This window comes from Rhincodon typus, chromosome 37 (assembly GCF_021869965.1).
Source record: "Rhincodon typus isolate 14 chromosome 37, sRhiTyp1.1, whole genome shotgun sequence".
Taxonomy (NCBI): domain Eukaryota; kingdom Metazoa; phylum Chordata; class Chondrichthyes; order Orectolobiformes; family Rhincodontidae; genus Rhincodon; species Rhincodon typus.
Genome location: NC_063368.1, coordinates 1,200,478 through 1,222,565, shown reverse-complemented (window position 1 = coordinate 1,222,565; position 22,088 = coordinate 1,200,478). Strand labels below are relative to the sequence as shown.

Here is a 22,088-nt window from a genome sequence, read left to right as displayed (position 1 = left end):
AGAAGGCTGCCTCAGAGTACAACGAGATCTTGATCAGATGAGGAATGAGGCTGAGGAATGGCAGATGGAGTTTAGTTTAGATAAATGTGTGGTGCTGCATTTTGGAAAGGCAAATTAGAGGAGGACTTATATATTTCGTGGTAAGATCCTGGGAGGTGTTGCTGAACAAAGAGACCTTGGAGTGCAGGTTCACAGCTTGTTGAAAGTGGAATTGCAGGTAGATAGGATAGTGAAGAAGGCGTTTGGTATGCTTGCCTTTATTGGTCAGTGCATTGGTTTTAGGAGTTGGGAGTCATGTTGCGGCCGTACAGGACATTGATTAGGCCACTTTTGGAATACTGCGTGCAATTCTGGTCTCCTTGCTATAGGGAGGATGTTATGAAACTTGAAAGGGGTCAGAAAAGATTATTAGGATGTTGCCAGGGCTGGAGAGTTTGAGCTATAAGCAGAGGCTAAATAGAAACATAGAAACAGGGAAAATGGTGCAAGAGAAGGCTATTCAGTCCTTTGAGTCTGTACCACCATTCAACACAATCATGGCTGATCATGCAGTTTCAGTATCCCATTCCCTTGCTCTCCCCATATCCTTTGATCACTTTAGCCGCAAGGGCCACGTCCAGCTCCCTCTTGAATGTATCTAACAAACTGGCCCCCAACAACTTCCTGTGGGAGAGAATTCCACAGGTTCATAACTCTCTGAGTGAAGAAATTCTTCCTCATCTCGGTCCTGAATGGCTTATCCCTTATTCTTAGACTGTGAACCCTTGTTCTGACTTCCCCAACACTGGGAACATCTTCCCACATCCAGCCTGTCCAATCCCATCAGGATTTTATGTTTCTATGAGATTCCCCCCTTATTCTTCTAAATTCCAGCAAATACAAGTCCAGTCAATCCAGTCTTTCCTCATCTGTCAGTCCTGCCATCCCGGGAATCAGTCTGGTGAACCTTCGCTGGACTCCTTCAATAACAAGAATGTCCTTCCTGAGACGAGGAGACCAAAACTGCACACAGTACTCAAGGTGTGGCCTCACCAAGGCCTGTATAACTGCAGCAAGACATCCTTGCTCCAATATTCTCGTTAAGAAGGAGAGCATGCCCATTAGCTTTCCTGACTGCCTGCTGCACCTGCATGCCAACCTTCAGCAACTGCTCCACCATGACATCTATGTCCCGTTGCACCTCACCTTTTCCTAAACTGCCACCATTCAGATAATAATCTACCTTCCTGTTCTTGTGACCAAAGTGGATACCTCACATTTATCCACATGATATCGCATTTGCCCAGTCAGTCTGTCCGAGTCACCCTGCAGCCTCTTAGCATCGTCCTCACAGCACATACTGCCACCCAGCTTAGTGTCTTCTGCAAATTTGGAGATATGGCATTCAATTCCTTTGTCCAAATTGTTATTGTACATTGTGAACAGCTGGGGTCCCAACGTGGAACCCTGCGGCACCCCACTCGTCACCGCCTGCTACTCTGAAAAGGACCCATTTATTCCAGCTCCTGTCTGCCAACCAGTTCTCGATCCATGTCAATACATTACCTCCAATACCATGAGCTTTAATTTTCCTGACTAAATTCTTTTGTGGAACCTTGTCAAAAGCCTGAAAACAACAAATGATGGAGATCACAGCCAGTCAGACAGCATCCACAGAGAGACAGCAAGCTAACGTTTTGAGTTTAGATGACTCTTCATCAGAGCTCTAGACTCGAAACATCAGCCTTTTCTCTCTCCATGGATGCTATCTGACCCACAGTGATCTCCAGCATTTGTTGTTTTCAGTACAGATTCCAGCATCTACAGTAATTTGCTCCGACACCTTGTCAAAACCGTTTTGGAAGTCCAGATACGTAACATCTACTGATTCAACATTGTCTACTGTACTGGTCACATCCTCAAAAAATTTCAGAAGATATGTTAAGCATGAATTCCCTTTAGTGAATTCATCTGACTAGGTCTGATTCTGTCACCGCTTTCCAAATGCTCAGTTATCATATCCTTAATGATTGACTGTAAGCATTTTCCTCACCGCTGATATCAGGCTAACCGGCCTAAAATTTTCCATTTTCTCTCTCACTCCATTTTTAAAGAGTGGAGTTACATTAGATACCCTCCAGTCCATTAAAATTCTTCCAGAGTCTACAGAATGCTGGAAAATGATCACCAATGCATCTGCTATTTCTAGGGCCTCTTCCTTAAGTACTCTGGGATGCAGAGCATCAGGCACTTGGGACTTAATGAGTTTTAATCAATGTCCTCAATACCATTTCCTGACTAATAAGAATTTCCTTTAGTTCCTCCTTCATGCTTGACCCTCTCCCCCCAAAATTTCCTGGAGATTATTTGTGTCCTCCTTAGTGAAGACTGATCCAAAGTATTTGTTCATTATGAATTTGCATATATTTGTCTTCACTGGTCTTTTTCTCTTCACATATCTATAGAAGGTTTTGCAGTCAGTTTTTATGTTTTCCACAAAGTTACCTTCATATTTTATTTTCCCTTTCCAAATTAAACCCTTTGTCCTCCTCTGCTGAATTTCAACTTTCTCCCTGTCCTCGGGTTTGCTGCTTTTGCTGGCCAATTTATATGCATCCTCTTTGGCTTTAACACTGTTCCTGATTTCCCTTGTTAGCCATGGTTGAGCCACCTTCCCTGTTTTATTCTTACACCAGACAGGGATGTACAATTGTTGAAGTACATCCATGTGTTCTTTAAATGTCTGCCATTGCCTATCCACCATCAACCACTGAGGTATCCTTGGCCAGTTTATCCTAGCCAATGCATGCCTCGTACCATAGGCTGGGGCTATTTTCCCTGGAGTGTCTGAGGCTGAGGGGTGACCTTATGGAAGTTTATAAAATCATGATGGGCATGGATAGGGTAAATAGACAAGGTCTTTTCCCTGGGGTGGGGGAGACCAAAACTAGAGGGGAAAGATTTTAAGGGACCTAAGGGGCAACTTTTTCATGCAGAGGGTGGTGCGTGTATGGAATGAGCTGCCAGAGGAAGTGGTGGAGGCTGGCACAATTCAACATTTAAAAGGCATCTGGATGGGTATATGAATAGGAAGAGTTTAGAGGGATATGGACCAAATGCTGGCAAATGGGACTAGATTTATTTAACATTACTCGTTGGCATGGGTGAGTTGGACCAAAGGATCTGTTTCCATACTGTACATCTCTATGACTCGAAAATATAATCGGAATGAGATGTTCTGTATAACAGAGTGGGAAGTAGATGGGGTTCTGTATAATAACACAGGAATGAGATAGAGGTGGTCTGTATAGAATAGTGGGAATAAAACAGGCGTCTGTAGTGTGAAAATGAGACAGGGGTCTGTATAACCGAGTGTGAATGAGTTGGGGGTCTGCATAATAGAGTGGGAATGAAATGTGAGTCTGTTCACCAGAGTTTGAATGAGATGGGGTCTAAATAACAGAGTGGGAATGAGATGACGGTCTGTATGACAGAGTGGAAATGGGATTAGGGGGGTTCTGTACAACAGAGTGGAAATGAGACAGATGTCTGTGTAAAAGCAGAAATGAGACAGGATCTAAATAACAGAGTGGGAGTGGGATGGGGGTCTCTATAACAGAGTGGGAATGAAATGGGGATTCTGTTAAAACAGTGGGAATGAGACGAGGAGGTTTTTATAACAGGTGTTAATGAGATGGGGTGTAAAATTGCAGGTGCATAATCTCCTCAGTATATCATTCTGGATACTTTTATTAATAGTGCTGTAAGAGTCCGAGTGTGAATGATCTGTCTTCTCTCACCTTATGGTTGACTGAAGTCACTGAGGATCTGTTAGATTCTAAGTTGCAGCTCCCTTCATAGGTTGAATGGAAGTCAATCAGGGATAGCTTCTTTCCTGCAATATCGATAGATGTTCTGCTGACACCAACCATTCCATGGTAAATTCTGACTGTACATGCTGACCACCAAAGTTCTTGGACATAAAGGCATCTTTTTGCAAACTGCCCTTACACATGCACAATCCACAATTAAATAGTTGATGAAATAACTCAAACTGTAAGGTCACATTTTCACAATTGGTAATAAACAAGGAAATCAAGCAGAATCATTTTAAAAGAAGCATTTCCTCTCTGTCTCCTTGTCCTTTCCCACCACTTCCTATAGGCCCCCCTTCCCTTTCCCATCGCTTCCCTCTCTTTGCCCATCTCTGAACCCCATTCCCCCACCTCCTCCCAACTTCTTTTCTTCCCACACCCAACATCAAATGCCCTCTCACCCACCCTCTTCCCCTCCTGCTCACCAATACTTTTATCGTGGTCTGTGTCTTGTGTTGTCCGTGATTTCATATCTTTCACCTCCTGTGGCAGTAAAACATCATAATTCCAGTTGTTATAAATCCTTGGTATTGGCTGCACGCCTGGAAAAAATGAAATGAAGACATTACAATTGTACGGGTTTCTATGAGATTCCCCCCTCATTACTTTAAACTCCAATGAATATAGTCCTTTCTGATCCAGTTGCTTTTCATACATCAGTCCTACCATCCAAGGAATCATTCTGGCGAACCTTTGTTGCACTCCATGTAATGGCCAGAAAGTTTTTCCTCAGATAAGGAGACCAAACCCGCACACAATACTCCAGGTGTAGTCTCACCAAGGCCCTATACAATTGCGGTAAGATGACCCTGGGACTGTACCCGAATCCTATTGCTACGAAGGCCAATATACCATTTGCCTTCTTTGCTGTCTATTGTACCTGCATGCTTACTTTGACTGATTGATGTACAATGACTTCCTGTCTCCCAGCTCTCATTGCACCTTCCTTTTCCCCATCTATCACCATTCCGATAATAATCTGTTATCCTGTTTTTGCTACCATAGTGGATAACCTCACATTTATCTACATTACACTGCATCTGCCATGCATTTGCCCAATCATTCAACTTGTTCAAATCACTTTAAAGCATCTCTACATCCTCCTCACAGTTTACCCACCCACCCAACTTTGTGTCATCTGAAAATTTGGAGATATTACATTTAGTTCCCTCATCTAAATCATTAATATATATCATGAATAGCTGGTGTCCAAGCACTGATCCTTGCAGTACCCCACTAGTAACTGGCTATCACTTAGAAAAACATTCATTTATTCCTATTCTCTGCTTCCTGTCTGTCAACCAATTTTCTATCCATATCAGTACACTGACCCCAATCCTATGCATTTTAATTTTACATGCCGGTCTCTTATGACAGACTTTAGTGAAAACCTTCTTTCCCTTTCGTACGTCCATGCTGATTCTGTCCAAACCATTTTCCCAACTGTTCAGCTATGAAACATTTTGAATGGACTCTAGACATTTTCCCCATTAATGATGTCAGGCTAGACAGGAAGAGATAAAGGGAAAGAAGGACATGGAGAGGGAACAGAAAGGCACGAAGGAGCATGAAAAAGGGCATGTGCAGAAGGCCATGAGCAAATGAGGCAGGGATTTCGACAGGAAGACAGGATGGAAGAGGAGCTTGGGAAAGCTCTGTAGAAACCACATGCCCTCTCTGTCACACAGACACAGACACTCTTGGTATGTGAAGGAGGCAGAGTGAGGAAGACTCTGAGCTATATGCTTTGGAGAGCTCCACATGTGTGATTGTGGTGTAATTTCCTACCATACTCCAATGGCGTGCATCACATCGGATTTCCACTCCATCTCACCACTCACCAGACATCCTGCAAATCATCAGCATCCTATGCACCAGCATCATCTTTAAAAGCCCACTGAGCACCCAGACAAGCCCTGTTAGTCTGGAGCTGCCCTGCACAGTTGCTGACATTTGCCCCAGACATGGCAGATAAGGAAAACCTGGCTCACCACTTTGTGGGCAGGAACCTGGAGGTCCTGCTGGACAAGATGGTGAAGACACAGGATTCCCTCTTCCCCCAAGGACCAGCAGTGGAGGTCACAACAGCAGACCATGCTAGCCTGGTGCGAGGTTGCCATGTGAATGCCCACCACTGTAGGAGGAAGGTCAATGATCTTCTTTATTCCACTAATGTTATTGTCACCTTCTTCTCTCAGATACCTCACACTCTTACAGTCATGTCGACCAGGTTTCCTAAACTGAACTCGTTTAATTTGCCTGCATTTGGCCCATGTCCCTCTAAACTTTTCCTATTAATATACCTGACCAAATGTCTCTTAAACGTTGTAATTGTTCTCACTACTACCACTTCCTCTGGCTACTTGTTCCATATATGCATCACCCTCTGAATGAAAAACTTGCCCTTCAGGTTCCTATTAAATCTTTCCCCTCTCACCTTAAACCTATGCCCCCCCCAGTTTTGAACTCCCCTACCCTGGAGAAAAGACCTTGGTTGTTTACCTTATCTATGCCCCTCATAATTTTATAAACTTCCATAAGGTTACCCCTCAGCCTCCTATGCTTTCAGGAAAAAAGTTCCAGCCTATCCAGTCTCTCCTTAAAATTCAAACCCTCTAGTCTTGGTAACATCTTTGTAAATATTTTTCGCACCATTTCCAGTTTAATAACATCCTTCCCAAAGCAGGGCAACCAGAATTGTATGCAGTACTCCAAATGTGGCCTTACTAATGTCTTGTATACAGCCGTAACATGACATCTCAAATCCTGAACTCAATACTCTGACCGATGAAGGCAAGTGTGCCAAACGACTTCACCACCCTGTCTACCTGCGACACCACTTTCAAGGAACTATGTACCTGCACCGCTAGGTCTCTCTGTTCAACAAAACTCCCAAGGGCTCTACCATTAACTATGTAAGTCCTGCTTTGGTTTGTCTTACCAGAATGCAACACCGCACATTTATCTGAATTAAACTCCATCTGCTATTCCTTGGCCTACTGGCCCAGATGATCAAAATCCCATTGTACTCTTAGATATCCTTTTTCACTGTCCACTATAACCACCAATTTTGGTGTCATCTGCAAATTTACGAACCTATATTCTCAACTAAATTGTTTAGGAGTCAGGAGGAACTTCTTCACCCAAAGGGTTGTGAATCTGTGGAATTCCCTGCCCAGTGAAGCGATTGAAGCTACCTCGCTGAATGTTTTTAAGGCAAGGCTAGATAAATTTTTGAACAGTAAATGAATTAAGGGTTATGGTGAGTGGGCGGGTAAATGGAGCTGAGTCTCAAAAAGATCAGCCATGATCTTATTAAATGGCGGGGCAGGCTCGAGGGACCAGATGGCCTACTCCTGCTCCTAGTTCTTCTGTTCTTATATAAATGATGAACTACAGTGAACTCAGCACCAATCATTGCGGCACACTGCTGGTCACAGGCCTCCAGTTTGAACAACAACCTTTACCACCATCCTCTGTCTCCCACCACCAAGCCAATTTTGTAACCAATCGGCTAGCTCTCCCCATGAAATCTAATCTTGTTAACTAGTCTACTATGCAGTACCTTGTTGAAGGCCTTGCCAAAGTCCATATAGACGACGTTGTCCGCTCTGCTTTCATCTATCTTCTTGGTCACCTCTTCAAAAAACTCAATCAAATTTATGAGACATGATTTCCCATGCACAAAGCCATACTGACTATACCCAATCAATCATTGCCTTTCCAGAAGCATGTAGATCCTGACTCTCAGAATATCCTTCGACAACTTACCCATCAATGACGTTAGGCTCACTGGTATGTAGTTCCTTGGCTTTTCCTTGCAGCCTTTCTTAAATAATAGCACAACATTAGCCAAACTCCGGTCTTCCAGCACCTCACCCGTGGCTGTTGATGATACAAGTATCACTGCTGAGGGTCCCACAATTTCTGCCCTAGCTTCCCTGGGATACACTTGATCAGGTCCTAGTAATCTATCTACCTTTATGTGTTTAAGATAAGACCTCCAGCAATTCCTCTTCTGTAATGTGGGCTCTTTTCATGACATCACTATTTATTTGCCTGAATTCCCTCGCTTCCACATCTTTCTCCACAGTAAATAGTGACACGAAATATTTGTTTAGGATCTCACCTATTTCCTGTAGTTCCTCACATAAGTGGCCTTGTTGATTTTTAAGGGGCCCTATTCTCTCCTTAGTTATTCTTTTGCCCTTAACGTATTTGTAGAACCTCCTTGGATTCTCCTTTACCCTATCTGCCAAAGTTATCTCATGTCCCCTTTTTGCTCTCCTAATTTCTCTCTTAAGTACAGTCCTATACTCCTCAAGGGATTCACTCGATTCCAACTGTCTGTACCTGACATATGCCTCCTTCTTTTTCTTGACCAGAGTCTCAATATCTCTAGTCATCCAGTGTTCCCTACTCCTATCAATCTTGTCTTTCACTCTACCAGGAGAATGCTCGCCTGAACTCTCATTATCTCACTTTTGAAAGCCTTTGATTTGCCAGACAGCCATCTGCCTCCCCCAATCAACCTTTGAAAGTTCCTTTTTAATGCCACTAAAATTGGCCATGCCCCAATTCAGCACTGGGACTGGACTGGTATTGGAGGCTGCTCTTGACCCACTGTGCTGGGACTCCCAAGTAAAGGCTATCCCCCTTGACTTGACTGAGGCCTGCTGACAACCATAATAAGCCTTTGTGTCAATGCTTAACAGCATTGAGGGGGCACAGTGCAAAGCAAGGCAATGCAGGCAGGATGCTGTGAGTATGCAGACAGACTCAAAATGAGCGAGTGCTATGACAGTGAGTGAGGAGCCTGGAGATGCAGCTTAATTCAGTCCATAAGCTGGGTGTGTGTTCCTGAGTGCACAGCATCCTTGCTGCAGCATTACCATAGTATAATGGAAGCCCAGGGTTCAGCAAAGAATTGCAGAAGCATCCTGTAAGTGAATCGGAGATATGCCATAGGTGTTCTTATAGACTGGCACATGTCAAATGCCAATGTTGTGGATGTGAGATGTGTGTGGCCAGTGCACATGGAGATCCTTCAGAGCAAGTGGAAAGCTGAAATTCACCAGTACCCACTCTAACTTCCATGTTGACGTTTTCATGATGTCCAGCTTGTTTGGTAAGATAGGATGTTAAAAGTTAATGAGGCGAGTTGGGCCATTAACATTTACTAAGCAATAATCCCCTTAATTGGCAACTTTGCCACCGCCTAGTGAGAAACTCACCTCGCGAAGAAGTGGGATTCTTTCAACGTCAGGATGGGCCTTGCTAGACTTCTCATCTGATTCTGCCACAAACCTTACCATAGACAATGTCACTCAGACACTATTAGGTTCTGCCAAAAGTGATTATTTAGCTTCTCTGCCATGCCTCAATTTCATATAAAATTTCTTATCTCTGCCTGCAATGGACCCACAACTGGTCTTTCTAAACTTCTCCTTTTCACATAAGTATAGAATCTGTTATAATCTATTTTTACATTTTTTGCTGGTTTTCATTCATATTGTTTCTGTCTTTCCTGATCAATTTTTTGTACACCTTTCCTGAATTCTAAAATTCTCCCAATCCTCAATCTTATAATCTTTTTCAGCAGCTTTATAAGCTTCATCCTTTGATCTAATATAGCCTTATTGAGTTTCCCAGTGGGTAATTTTGCCTTATAGGAGTGCATGTTTTTGAAATACTAGCCATTGCCTCTCCACCATCAAACTTTTTAATGTACTTTTTACAATCTGTCACAGCCAACTTTGTCTTCATACCTTCATAATTGCCCTGGTTTAGATTTAAGACTTTAGTCTCAGATTGAACTGTATCCTTTCCAAACTTAAATGGAATCTTCTAACATACTATGGTCACTATTGTCTAAGGGTTCTTTTACTCCAAAATTATTCGTTATCCCTTTCTTGTTACATTACACTAAATCTAAAATAGCTTTTGTGCCCCGCCCTAGTTGGTTCCTCAATTTATTGTTTCAGAACACTATTTCAGACACATTCCAGGAATTATTCCTTCACACCATTGGTGCTCATTAGATTTACCCAGTCTATATATCGATTGAAATTACCCATGATTACTGTGGTCATCTTGCTACATACATTTCTAATTTCCTGATTTATACTGGGCCCTAAATTACTACTATTGAGCGGTAATAAACAACTCCTATTAATGTTTAAAGTAAACAAAGAACTATGAATGCTGAAGATCTGAAGAGATCTGCTGAAGATGTGGAAAGAAAGCAGAGTTAACGTTTCGAGTCCAGGAACCCTTCTTCAGAAGCTTCTCCAGCAATTTTTGTTTCTGCTTCCCATTAATATTTGCAGTCTCTTGCTGTTTCTTAGCTCCACCCGAATATATCCTATATCCTGTTCTTCCAATCAGAGATCATCTCTCACTGATTGTCAACACTACTGCACCTCTGTTTCCTTTTCATCTATCCTTCCAAAACATCCAATATCCTTTAATTTTCAAATCCCGGTCTTGTCCACCCTGGAGCTATTTCCCTGCAATGGCAGTTAAATCGTACCCATTTATTTCTACTAGCACCATCAATTCACCTATCTTTTTGCAAATGCTGAGTGCATTCAGATACAGTGCCTTTAATTAGATGAGTCTGAAGCACTTGCATCCATCTTCAGACAGAAGTGCCGAGTGGATGATCCATCTTATCCTGCTCCAGAGGTCCCCAGCGTCACAAACGCTAGACCTCAGCCAATTTGATTCACTCCACTTGATAACAGAAAACGCTGAAGGTACTGGATACTACAAAGGTTGTGGGGAATGACATGTCCTTCACACAAAAATCAGAATGCGTGAATGGGTGAATGAGTGAATGGATCATCCACTCGGCACTTCTGTTGATAATAGTAAGGAAGACGTACTAGGAATTTTGAGGAACTTGAAGATAGATAAGTCCCCCAGGCCTGATGGGATTTATCCAAGAAATCTATGGGAAGCGAGGGAAGAGATTGCAGGGCCTTTGGCGATGATCCTTTCGTCCTCGCTGTCCACGGGTATATTGCCAGAAGATTCGAGAGAGGCAAACATTATTCCCATGTTCAAAAAAGGGAATAGGGAAAACCCCGGAAATTACAGGCTAGTTAGTCTTACGTCAGTGGTGGGCAAATTACTGGAAAGGGCTCTGAGAGACAGGATTTATGATCACTTGGAAAGGCACAGTTTGATTCGTGATAGTCAGCATTGATCTGTGAGGGTTAGATCATGCCTCACAAACCTTATTTTTTGAAGAGGTGACCAAACACGTGGATGAAGGTAGAGCAGTGGATGTGGTATACATGGATTTAAGTAAGGAGTTTGACAAGGTTCCCCATGGTAGGCTCATGCAGAAGGTAAGGAGGCATGGGATAGGGGGAAATGTGGCAGATTGGATTCAGAATTGGCTGACCCTTAGAAGACAAAGGGTGGTAGTGGACGGAAAATATTCAACATGGTGCTCAGTTACGAGTGGTGTACCACAAGGATCTGTTCTGGGTCCTCTTCTATTTGTGATTTTTGTAAATGATTTGGATGAAGGAGTGGAAGGGTGGATTAGCAAGTTCGCGGACGATACGAAGGTGGGTCGAGTTGTGGATAGTGCGGAGGGCTGTTCTAGGTTACAAAGGGACATTGATAGGATGCAGAGCTGGGCTGAGAAGTGGCAGATGGAGTTTAACCCTGAAAAGTGTGAGGTGATTCATTTTGGAAGGAAAGCAGAATACAGGGTTAACGGAAAGATTCTTGGCAGTGTGGAGGAGAAGAGGGATCTTGGGGTTCATGTCCATAGTTCCCTGAAAGCTGCCACCCAGGCGGATAGAGTTGTTAAGAAGGCATATGGTGTGTTAGCTTTCATTAATAGAGCGATTGAGTTCAAGAGCCGTGAAGTTATGCTCCAGCTATACAAAAGCCTGGTTCGGCCACATCTGGAGTATTGTGTTCAGTTCTGGTCGCCTCATTACAGGAAAGATGTGGAAGCGTTGGAAAAGGTGCAGAGGAGATTTACCAGGATGTTGCCTGGAATGGAGGGAAGGTCTTACGAGGCAAGGTTGAGAGAGCTAGGGCTTTTCTGTTCAGAACAATGAAGGATGAGAGGTGACTTGATAGAGGTGTACAAAATGATTAGAGGTACAGATAGAGTGGACAGCCAGAGACTTTTTCCTAGGGTGGAGGTAGCTATTATGAGGGGGAATAGTTTTAAAGTGAGTGGAGGTAGATATAGGGAGACGTCAGAGGTAGGTTCTTTACTCAGAGAGTGGTCGGGCCGTGGAATGCATTGCCGGAGAGGGTAGTGGAGTCGGCCTCATTAGGAGCATTTAAGCGGCTATTAGATAGGCATATGGATGATAGTATAACGTAGGGGTGGAGGTTAGATAGACCTTAGGATTAGGATAAAAGTTTGGCACAACATTGTGGGCCAAAGGGCCTGTACTGTGCTGTAATGTTCTATGTTCTAGCCAGTTACTGCTCTATTCTATCAGTCTACTCTCCATCATCAATAAAATAATGGAAGTACAATCCACCAGAATTTGCAAACAAATAACCTGCTCGCTAACACTTAGTTTCAGTTCCACTAGGGTCATTGGGCTCCTGATCTCATTACAGCCGTGGCTCCAACAAGGATAAAAGAGCTTAACTCCAGGAGTGTGGTGAGGGTGACTGCTTTGAACTCATCGAAGCATTTGACCGAACATGGCTTTAAGGACCCATAGCAATACAGGAGTCAATGGGAATTGAGGGAAGACTCTTCACTGGTTGGAATCATTTTTAGCCTAAAGGAAGGTGACTGTGGTTGTTGGATGTTAATCATTTCAGCTCCAGGGCATCTCTGCAGGAGTTCCTCAGTGTACCTTCAGCTGCTTCATCAATTACCTTGTTTCCATAATAGATCAGAAGTGGGGATATTTGTAGATGATTACACAATGTTCAGCATCATTCATGACTCTTCAGATAATGAAAGTCTTTCTCCATATCAGCAAGATCTGGCAATATACAGGGTTGGGTTGACAAGTGGCAGGTAAGGTTTAAGAAACACAAGTGCCATGAAATGACCATCTCCAAATGTACAGAATCTAACCATCTCCCCTTGAAGTTCAATGGCAGTATGAATTCTAAATTCTCCACAGTCAACATCCTGGAAGTTACCATTAACTAGAAATTGAAATGGACCAGCCATATAAATGTTATAGTTACAAGATTAGGTCAGAGGCTAGGAAGTCTGTGGTAAATAACTCACTGCCAGACTCTCCAGATTCTGGTCCAATATCTTCAAGACATGAGTCAGGAGTTTGACTGAATGTTCCCCATTTGGTCGCACATTCCCTCTATGCAGTCTTAATCTATGACTAATTTGTCAAATGCAATTTCTGTGAAGTTCTCAGCTCTGCAAGTGCACCACAGTGACTCTAGCTGCTGCTCAAGTTCAAAAACCCAGACTCATGTTTTTGTAGCTGGAAACACGTCCCTTATCTGGACTGTATGGAGCGTCCACAACTCCCCAACTGGCACAGGATGGGCATTCTACATAGCTGATTTGTCCTGCGATGCCTCAAGTTCTTTTAGATTATTAAGAAAATAATCTATAAATTACATTCTCATATAAACACTATTCAGAAGTGTTTAATTATCTGCTGGTAGTAGTATTGATTATTCAGGAGAGAACTTCTGAGCGATGAATCCAACCCATCTCCCTGGACTATGCCTGTATCCCTGTTCCTTCTCGGTGTTGGATCAATACTGCTCCATTGACCAATCCCACTACCCACATTCGCTCCCTCTTGGTAACAGATCAGTCTAGCCCCTCAACACCCTCTGGTCTCTCTGGGCAATGGATCATCTGCATTACACCTCTCCTCCCATGCCCTTGGGTAATGGATCATGGCTGGCTGTAAAACAATGGCAGGTTACATGTTAGGTTTTGTCCCTCTAACCACATGCCTTTGCTATTGAATGTTGATCTGGGATAGCACACAGGAACATGCTCGTCCCTCTACTGAGTGTCATATTTCATAACAGGAAACGGTTGTGCAACAGAGCGAGAGAGAAATGATGTGTGAGCCACAGGTCTTTTGGGAATTTTGTTCACGACAGGGTACAACTTTAGGAAGTTAAATGAAGTGTCAGGATGAATAAAGAAAAGCACCACAACTTTAAGAAACTATAGACCTTAATTATCTTGAAATGCCACTTCCCATCCAGCCTACCTTCACTCCAACTTACAAAGTGAATAAAAGCTGATAAATAGCCCATTTGAGGAGAAAGAACTGAGAATGGGAAAGTTAAAAAATAACCACTTGTTCTATGTGGCACAGAAAGACACAACTACAATGGGTGAAACCTCTATGTGACTACTGGGTCCTGGTCTCTTTACCTGGTCACATGCATTCACCAGCATCTGCAGTTCCTACTATCTCTGATTCAATCATTACCCCTCCAACCCACTTTCCACATATACTCCCTCATCCTCTGTCCATCTTAATTCTCAGACTCGTGATCGGCTCATACACAGCACCCAGTGCACACCCACACAATATGTAATATACTTTACCTCCAAACCATTGGTACACGATGTTGCATAGTTGTGATCTGAAATCATTGTTGTGAAACTGCATCCAAGACTGGGGAAAAGTGCAGCAGAAGCTGACATACACAGCCTGACTGAGAGTGCTGGGCAGTTCCTGAGGGCAATGAGATGAAAAATGAGAAATAACAGCAAGAACGTTAAGAACTTAGAAACCACTTAAGCCACCTGACATTTGCCTCAGGCAACAAGGCCACCAGGATGTGTTTAACAAAGAGAAGGATGATACAATGACAGGTCCAGACTTAGACCTGCACTTTTCTCTTTTGGTCATTTTTCAGTCTGTAGCATTGGTCACTGACATTCTCTCTCAGCAGCCAGTTTTAAACACAATGGATGGACAGTTCACACACAGAGCAGGTTAAGCGGTTCTCAGATAGACTGTGGATAAAACCTTCAAATTAATTCAGTTCCAGGGACGGCACATAACTATTTGATGACTTGGGGCAGGAGGACAATCCTTTGACTGTTTGTTCATGATACTGGACAGCTCTAACCATTGGAAAGATCCTTGCACTGAAGGGTTTCAAAAGAAGAGTAGGGCCCTGTTTGATTTCTTATCTGCGAGGAACCACATATTTATCCTATTGGATTATTTAGCTATTTATCTAAAATACTAGTTGAAATGTGCAAATTGAAAATCTAGTGAAATTATGCAGTACATTTTCAGCTGTACAAGACTATGTGCTTTTGGAGCAGTGAGGTTGTTACACTGTTGAGGCACAATGGTATCAGGATTCTTTGAGTTAAGGAAAAACGGCATGACAACAGTCTTTGGACTGATCCAGATCCAGTTTGTTATAGTCCTTTGAGGGTAGTGCAGCCAGAAACATTAAGAACATTAAGAACATTAAGAAACAGCAAACATCTTGCTCTCCCTTCTCTTTGTCTGAGTGACAAGCCAAAAAAAAAACTAGAGACATAAAAGAAGAAATTCTAATATGAGAAATGAACTTGGTCCATTCAATCAGCTATCAAATCAAAGAATGACCATTGTTCTCTTCACAACATTACATATCATTGCTAAAATCTAAAGAATTGAGAGAAATACCTCTTCACTTTGTAATGTAGACTTTTGATCTGTAGAAATCTTTTACTCAGTCTATATTTTCTCCAGCCATTATATCTGTATCAAACATCTGTCTTTTGTCATTTTGTGAATGAATGTGGGTGTGATAAACTGGTACAGTTTAAGTCACATAGTAGTGTGTTAGTGACCTTTTTGTCTTTGCATTTGTTAAAGAATATGTTTATTTACAGTAAATAGTTATTTTCCTATTAATGATGAAATCTGAAATGACTTGCTTTTGTTCTGACTAGTAGTCAATTGATCACATTGGTGACCTAATTGGGTAGCCACACAGTTGTGAAACCGTGGGGTTCGATTATTGGCACACTTGTCCCAACTTATTCCCAACAGGTCACCTCTCTCTATGTGGCCAGAAAAAGTGTGCGTAATTAATTCAGCAATTTGCCTGTAGCTGAAGTATAGCTAATGGTCCAGGCTTTTTTGAGATTTGTGTTGATCTATTTGAAAATTGGCTCACACCAGCCTCCTTGCAGTCCCTGGTAGAAACCCTGATCTCAGTGAGCTGTCACAATACTAAGCAATCACAGTCCCATTCCTTTCAGCATCCTCAAAAGAATGCTGTCAGGAGCTACATGTTGATTTGTTTTGAGTTCCTTCACATTGACAGTTAAAATGTCAGTCTTCACTGAGTGATGCATTACCTGTGACCAGATATCATTTATTGGAGTTAAGGCTGACACAAAGCGGTCATATAAGACCTTTACCATATACCAGGGATTTACCAGCGTGTGCCCTGAGCAATTCTTCAACCTTCCTGATTACACGTCCTCTGACAAAACTGAATAATTCCACTGTTGCTGTTGCAGTTTTCCACTATTGCTTTTAGCTGCTCCAGTTGCAGCTTTTCCTGAGCTTCAGAGAGGTCAGTCCCTATTCTACTTCTCCTGAGAACTAGTTTCTTTTACACTCTGGAAGGTACTTTTGTCTACGTCAGGGTCATTCGGATTTGATTAGATTACTATTTTAGCTTTGTCCAGGCACATGCTGCTTCATCCTGCTCTGATAAGGTCCCATGTATGTGCTCATTAGAGGGCACTGCAAGACCACACACCCAACAGACACAGGACATGAGCTCCTGGGTAAAACACACAGAGTCTGAATCTGATCAGCTCATGGGCAGCCAAAAGAAGATGGGCAACAAATTTTCATGTTAAAGGCCATAATGAAGGCCAGACAGCATTTGTAGGCAGCACAGAAACCACCTCCTTTGCCCTTGTTGCTTGAAGATGTCGTCAGCTGCATGGAACTGGCCTCCCTGTGGTAGTTTAGGGGGTTGCTGGAGTAACGATTCTGCATTCAATGCCTTTTGAGGAAGGGAATTCCAGAGATTCATCACTTTCACAGAAAGATTGTTTCCTCATCTCTGTTTTACACAGGTGCACCCTTATGTTTAAACTATAGTGCATAGGCCTGGACTGGGATTGGCCCTGCACGATTGGTCTGATGTGTGTCTGTCTGTCTCTGGACAGTCAGGCTACAATCAGTGTGTGAGATGGTTCTGGACAGTCAGACTGGGATTGGTGTATACGATATGTCTACACAGTGAGACTGGGATTGGTGTATACGATATGTCTACACAGTCAGACTGGGATTGGTGTCTGCGATATGTCTACACAGTCAGACTGGGATTGGTGTCTGCGATATGTCTACACAGTGGAGCCTGGGATTGGTGTATACGATATGTCTACACAGTCAGACTGGGATTGGTGTGTGCGATATGTCTACACAGTCAGACTGGGATTGGTGTATACGATATGTCTACACAGTCAGACTAGGATTGGTGTGTGCGATATGTCTACACAGTCAGACTAGGATTGGTGTGTGCGAATATGTCTACACAGTCAGATGAGGATTGGTGTGTGCGATATGTGTAGACAATCAGACTGGGATTGGCGTGTGTGATATGTCTAGACAGTTAGATTAGGATTGGTGTGTGCAATGAGCTGTTACAGTCAGGGTGTGCCAGCAGGCAATGGAGATGATTCCATGCGAGATCTGGAGCTGTTCCTTACACAAAGGAGATGGATGGTCAGGATGGAGGGAGACTGTTTAAAATTAATGTACTGATTAAGAATCAGAAATGATTCCAGGAAACCAAGGAGAAATGAATCTGGGTGTTTGATGGGTGCAAATTGGATAACCATGGCAGACTATGTGCATGATACAGTGTTTGTGACTACTGTAGACAGGAGGTGGCAGCAGGAACCTGTTACGCCTGGTGATATTGATATCAGTCACTTATTGTGCAAATGCCTAATGCATGTGACCCATTAAGAAACTGCATGTCAAATTAGTTCTAATCACTAACCTGAAGAAATCGGTCTCCATAGTAATAGTTCTGACAGTCCATGATCAGCTGAACATAATTTTTTGATATACGATCAAACAGTTGACACTGCACACTGTAATCAGTCTGGAAACAAAATCACATGTTGAAGAGCACTTCCATAAACATTAACAACCTGGCTCACATATATCCTGACTGTTACTCACTATTCTTAGTGAGAAACCCTGACTGTTACTAGCTATTCTCAGTGAGACACCCTGAGTGTCACTCACTATTCTCTGTGAGAGACCCTGACTGTCACTCACTATTCTCAGTGAGACCCTGACTGTCACTTGCTATTCTCAGTGAGAAACTGACTGTCACTCACTATTCTCAGTGAGAAACTGACTGTTCCTCACTATTCTCAGTGAGAGACCCTGACTGTCATTCACTATTCTCAGTGAGACCCTGACTGTCACTCACTATTCTCAGTGAGAAACTGACTGTTCCTCACTATTCTCAGTGAGAGACCCTGACTGTCGTTCACTATTCTCAGCGAGAGACCCTGACTGTTCCTCACTATTCTCAGTGAGAAACCCTGACTGTTACTTACTATTCTCAGTGAGAGACCCCAACTATTACTTATTCTTCTCAGTGAGAGAACCTGACTGTTACTTAATATTCTCAGTGACAGACCCTGATTATTACTCACTTTTGTCAGTGATAGACTTGACAGTTCACAGTGAGAGACTCTAACTGTTACTCACTTTTCTCAATGAGAGACACTGACTTGTGATCACTATTCTCTATGTAGTCAGGCCTCCTGCTGCATGGTTGTTGAACAGCACTGTGCTCACCTCTCCTGCACCTTTGTACAGCAGCAAGGCTGCCATTTGATAGAGGTGATGCTGCCAAATCCATTCTTAAGGAGAGTGGGAGTCAATTTGGCCTCTTTTTCCCTAAAGCTAAAGTATGAGTATGGTAGTGTTATTGTGATCCAAATAGCTTTCTTCAGGGCCTCAAGGATGCTGACATAGTCAGCACCGAGAAGCAGAAAGGATCCACCGACTGATGAATACATCTCTCAGTTACAGAAAAGCTGAAGAAAGACACCAGAGGTTTGGCTGCAGGCACAAACAGTCAATTCTATTCGGGGAAACTTCAATCTGTTCAGAATGTAAGCCTTGAGCAGATTTACAGAGGCAGTAATGAGACAGTTTCTGTGTGCAGATAACTTTGCAGTGCCTACAACAAGATGTTTACATGGTGGCAAACAAATTCTCGCGTTCTACTAAAACCATCGGTCTATAACTCAGCATCTTGAAGACCGAGGTTATGTTTCAGCCTGCACCAGGCACAGAATATGAGACACCAGACAAAACCATAGATGACACCATTTTCAAAGCTGAAGAAAAGTTCAGGTTCATTCATGGAATGTGGGCATTGCAGGCTTTTTCAACATTCATTGTCCATCTCTAATTCTTTATTCATTTATTCATTCACAGGACGAGGCCATCGCTGACCAGGCAGCATTTATTGTCCATCCCTAATTGCCCAGAGGGCAGTTAAGAGTCAACCACATTGCTGTGGGTCTGGAGTCACATATAGGCCAAGTCAGGTAAGGATGGCTGTTTCCTTCCCTAAAGGACATTAGTGAACCACATGGATTTTTTCCGACAATCGACAATGGGTTCATGGTCATCATTAGATTCTTATTTCCAGATACTTTATTGAATTCAACTTCCACCATCTACTGTGGTGGGATTCGAACCTGGGTCCCCAGAATGTTATCTGGATCTCTGGATTAACAGTCCAGCGATAAGACCACTGGGCCATTGCCTCCCATTTTTTCCAACCACATTACTATGGGTTTAGAGTCACCTGTACACCTGATTAGGTAAGGATGGAGATTTCATTAGTGAATCAGATGGGTTTTTAAGACCATTAATATGATCAGCATTATGCTAGCTTTTAATTCCTGATTTTTAATTAATTTACATTCACCATCTGCTATGTTGGGATTCAAACCTATATCTCCCATTTTCTTTGTCTAAACTTCTGAGATACTAGTTCAGTGACATTACCACTATGCCTACCACGTCCCCTTAGGATATTGGTAAAGATATCTACACACAGAGTCAGGAAGCAAGTTCTGCCTATGGCTGACACTAGGACTGTGTCTGAAAGCAGAAGGACATCAAGCTGAAGGCTATGAACAAACTCCTACCAGGCCAAAGTCCTTCCCACTCTGCTGTTTGACACAGAATCCTGGGTCTGCTGCAGGACTGCATCCGAAACACTTCCACTAAAGACACCTACGATCCATCATGAGAGTCTGATGGCAGAATGAAACCACAAACTACGAGGTCCTCCATTGTACTGGGCTCAACAGCATGGAGGAACCCCTTCAAAAAATTTGACTTGACAGCAGAGTATGTCTCCCACATGGGTGAGTACACAATTCTCAAGAGGGATCTAGGATCTGTGGGGAACTGTCTCCGGACAAAAATATCAAGGTTGCCATTTATTGGGGGGAAAGACCTTTACAAACTTCTGTATGGTAGAATACTGCAGTTGAGCAGCCCACATGAGGGAGGCACTGAAATCTGGGTCACAGTTCGAGGGTCATCTACGTCAAATTTGCAACGTCCAACACGCCCAGAGATTCCACTGCTGCAGAAGCTTCCCCTGAAGCACCAATAATGCTAACATGAGCTGTCAGTTCTGTGGCCATCCATGCCACCTTGGACCCTTCAACAACACGACTCACAGGAGACAGCGACAGCTTCTACAGCGTGCACACACTTGAGCAAAGAGGAGTCTACCATGAAAGAATCCAGATAATGGGAGTTCAAATCTCACTGTAGTTTAAGAAGTTGAATTCAAGGTTTAAAACAAAATTCTGTTTTGATACAATTGACCATGAATCTGCTGAATTCTCATAAAAATACAACAGATTCACTCATTTCCCTTCTGATTATTTAAAACTGCGACAAGGAGGAAGGTCTTCATTCACAGGGTGGTGGATCTTTGGATTCTCTCCCTCCAAGAGCTGTGGGGACTCAGTCATTGTCTATGTTCCACACCAAGATCCATAGATTTTGACCAGTCAAGAGAAATGGGGAGTGTGGGAAAATCAAGCTGAGGTAGAAGGTATTGAATGCAGCAGCAGGCTCGAGAGGCCTAATGGCCTGTTCCTGCTCCTGTGATTGGCAGACAATTAAGCTGGGACTTTGTTCACTGGAGCACAGGAAGTTTACAGGTGACCTTATAGAGTTTATAAAATCATGAGGGTATAGATAGGATTAATGGTAGGTGTTTTTTTCCCTAGGATGGGGGAATTTCAAGATGAGGGGGCACATTTTTAGGGTGAGAGAAGAAAAATTTAAAAAAGACATGAGGGGCAATTTTTTTTTTTTTACAGAGAATGGTTCGTGTGTGGAACAAACTTCCTGAGGAAGTGGTCGATATAGGCACAGTTACAGTGTTTAAACATATTTAAATAAGTACATGAATAGGAAAAGTTTGGAGAGATATGAGCTAACAGCAGACAGGGGACTGGTTACATTTGGGATAATGTTCGGCATGAACTGGTTGGGCTGAAGGGTCCAATTCTGTGCTGTGTCTCTCCATGACTGTATTGCTCAGAGGCCTGAGTGTTGGTCTGTTGTTCACAGGCTGACATTGTGATTGCTGTACATATCCACCCAGCCACCAGGGAAGGTACACACCTACAAATACAAATAGTCTTTGAAAGCTGTAAATAGTTCACAGGCTGACACTGTAATCATCAATTCCTGCTAACACAACCCTCACCTGGTAGAGGAGCAGAAAAATCCACCAAAAGGTATCCAGGAGGAGGTTCTGCACCAGAGTGGAGTGGAGTAACTGCTGGAACACAGTTAAGTAACCAGACTGCAATCAAGAGAAACGAGGCACCATTAGTCTGTTACATTTAGCCAGAGAGGAAGAGCACAAACATTTATTGAATGAGTGAAAAGAGCTGTAATATAGGAAAGGAGCAATCTTACTTGAAACCAAGGCTGTGACATTAAATGGGCAGTAGGATGCATTCCAATCCCCACCCTATCAGTGTTTTGCTCTCTCACCCACACCACAAACCATCCCAGCCCAGGCCCCCTCAGTCTCTATCTCTCACCCATGCACACACACAATCCCAGCCCCGAAAGCTCACATTCTCTCCTCCAGACAGCTCACACTCACTCTCCCCCAGGCAGCTCACACTCACTGTCCCCAGGCAGCTCACACTCACTCTCCCCCAGGCAGCTCACACTCACT

The 22,088-nt window shown here is 43.1% G+C and overlaps 1 protein-coding gene across 7 annotated transcripts in view; it reads right to left on the bottom strand.

The window, feature by feature from the left end:
- The window catches only part of LOC109916336 (protein FAM227A), a 65,909-nt gene that overhangs the window by 28,353 nt on the left and 15,468 nt on the right, over window positions 1-22,088 (bottom strand). For all 7 annotated transcript variants that reach the window (XR_007265664.1, XM_048617321.1, XM_020516055.2 and 4 more), the window contains 5 exons: window positions 21,606-21,704; window positions 17,832-17,936; window positions 14,401-14,530; window positions 4,280-4,396; window positions 3,780-3,874 (listed from right to left, as the gene is read on the bottom strand). Coding sequence is in view for 6 of the 7 variants with exons in the window: in XM_048617321.1 (XP_048473278.1) it covers window positions 3,780-3,874; window positions 4,280-4,396; window positions 14,401-14,530; window positions 17,832-17,936; window positions 21,606-21,704 (546 nt within the window). In the remaining variant the exon portion in view is untranslated. The remainder of the gene's footprint in view (window positions 1-3,779; window positions 3,875-4,279; window positions 4,397-14,400; window positions 14,531-17,831; window positions 17,937-21,605; window positions 21,705-22,088) is intronic.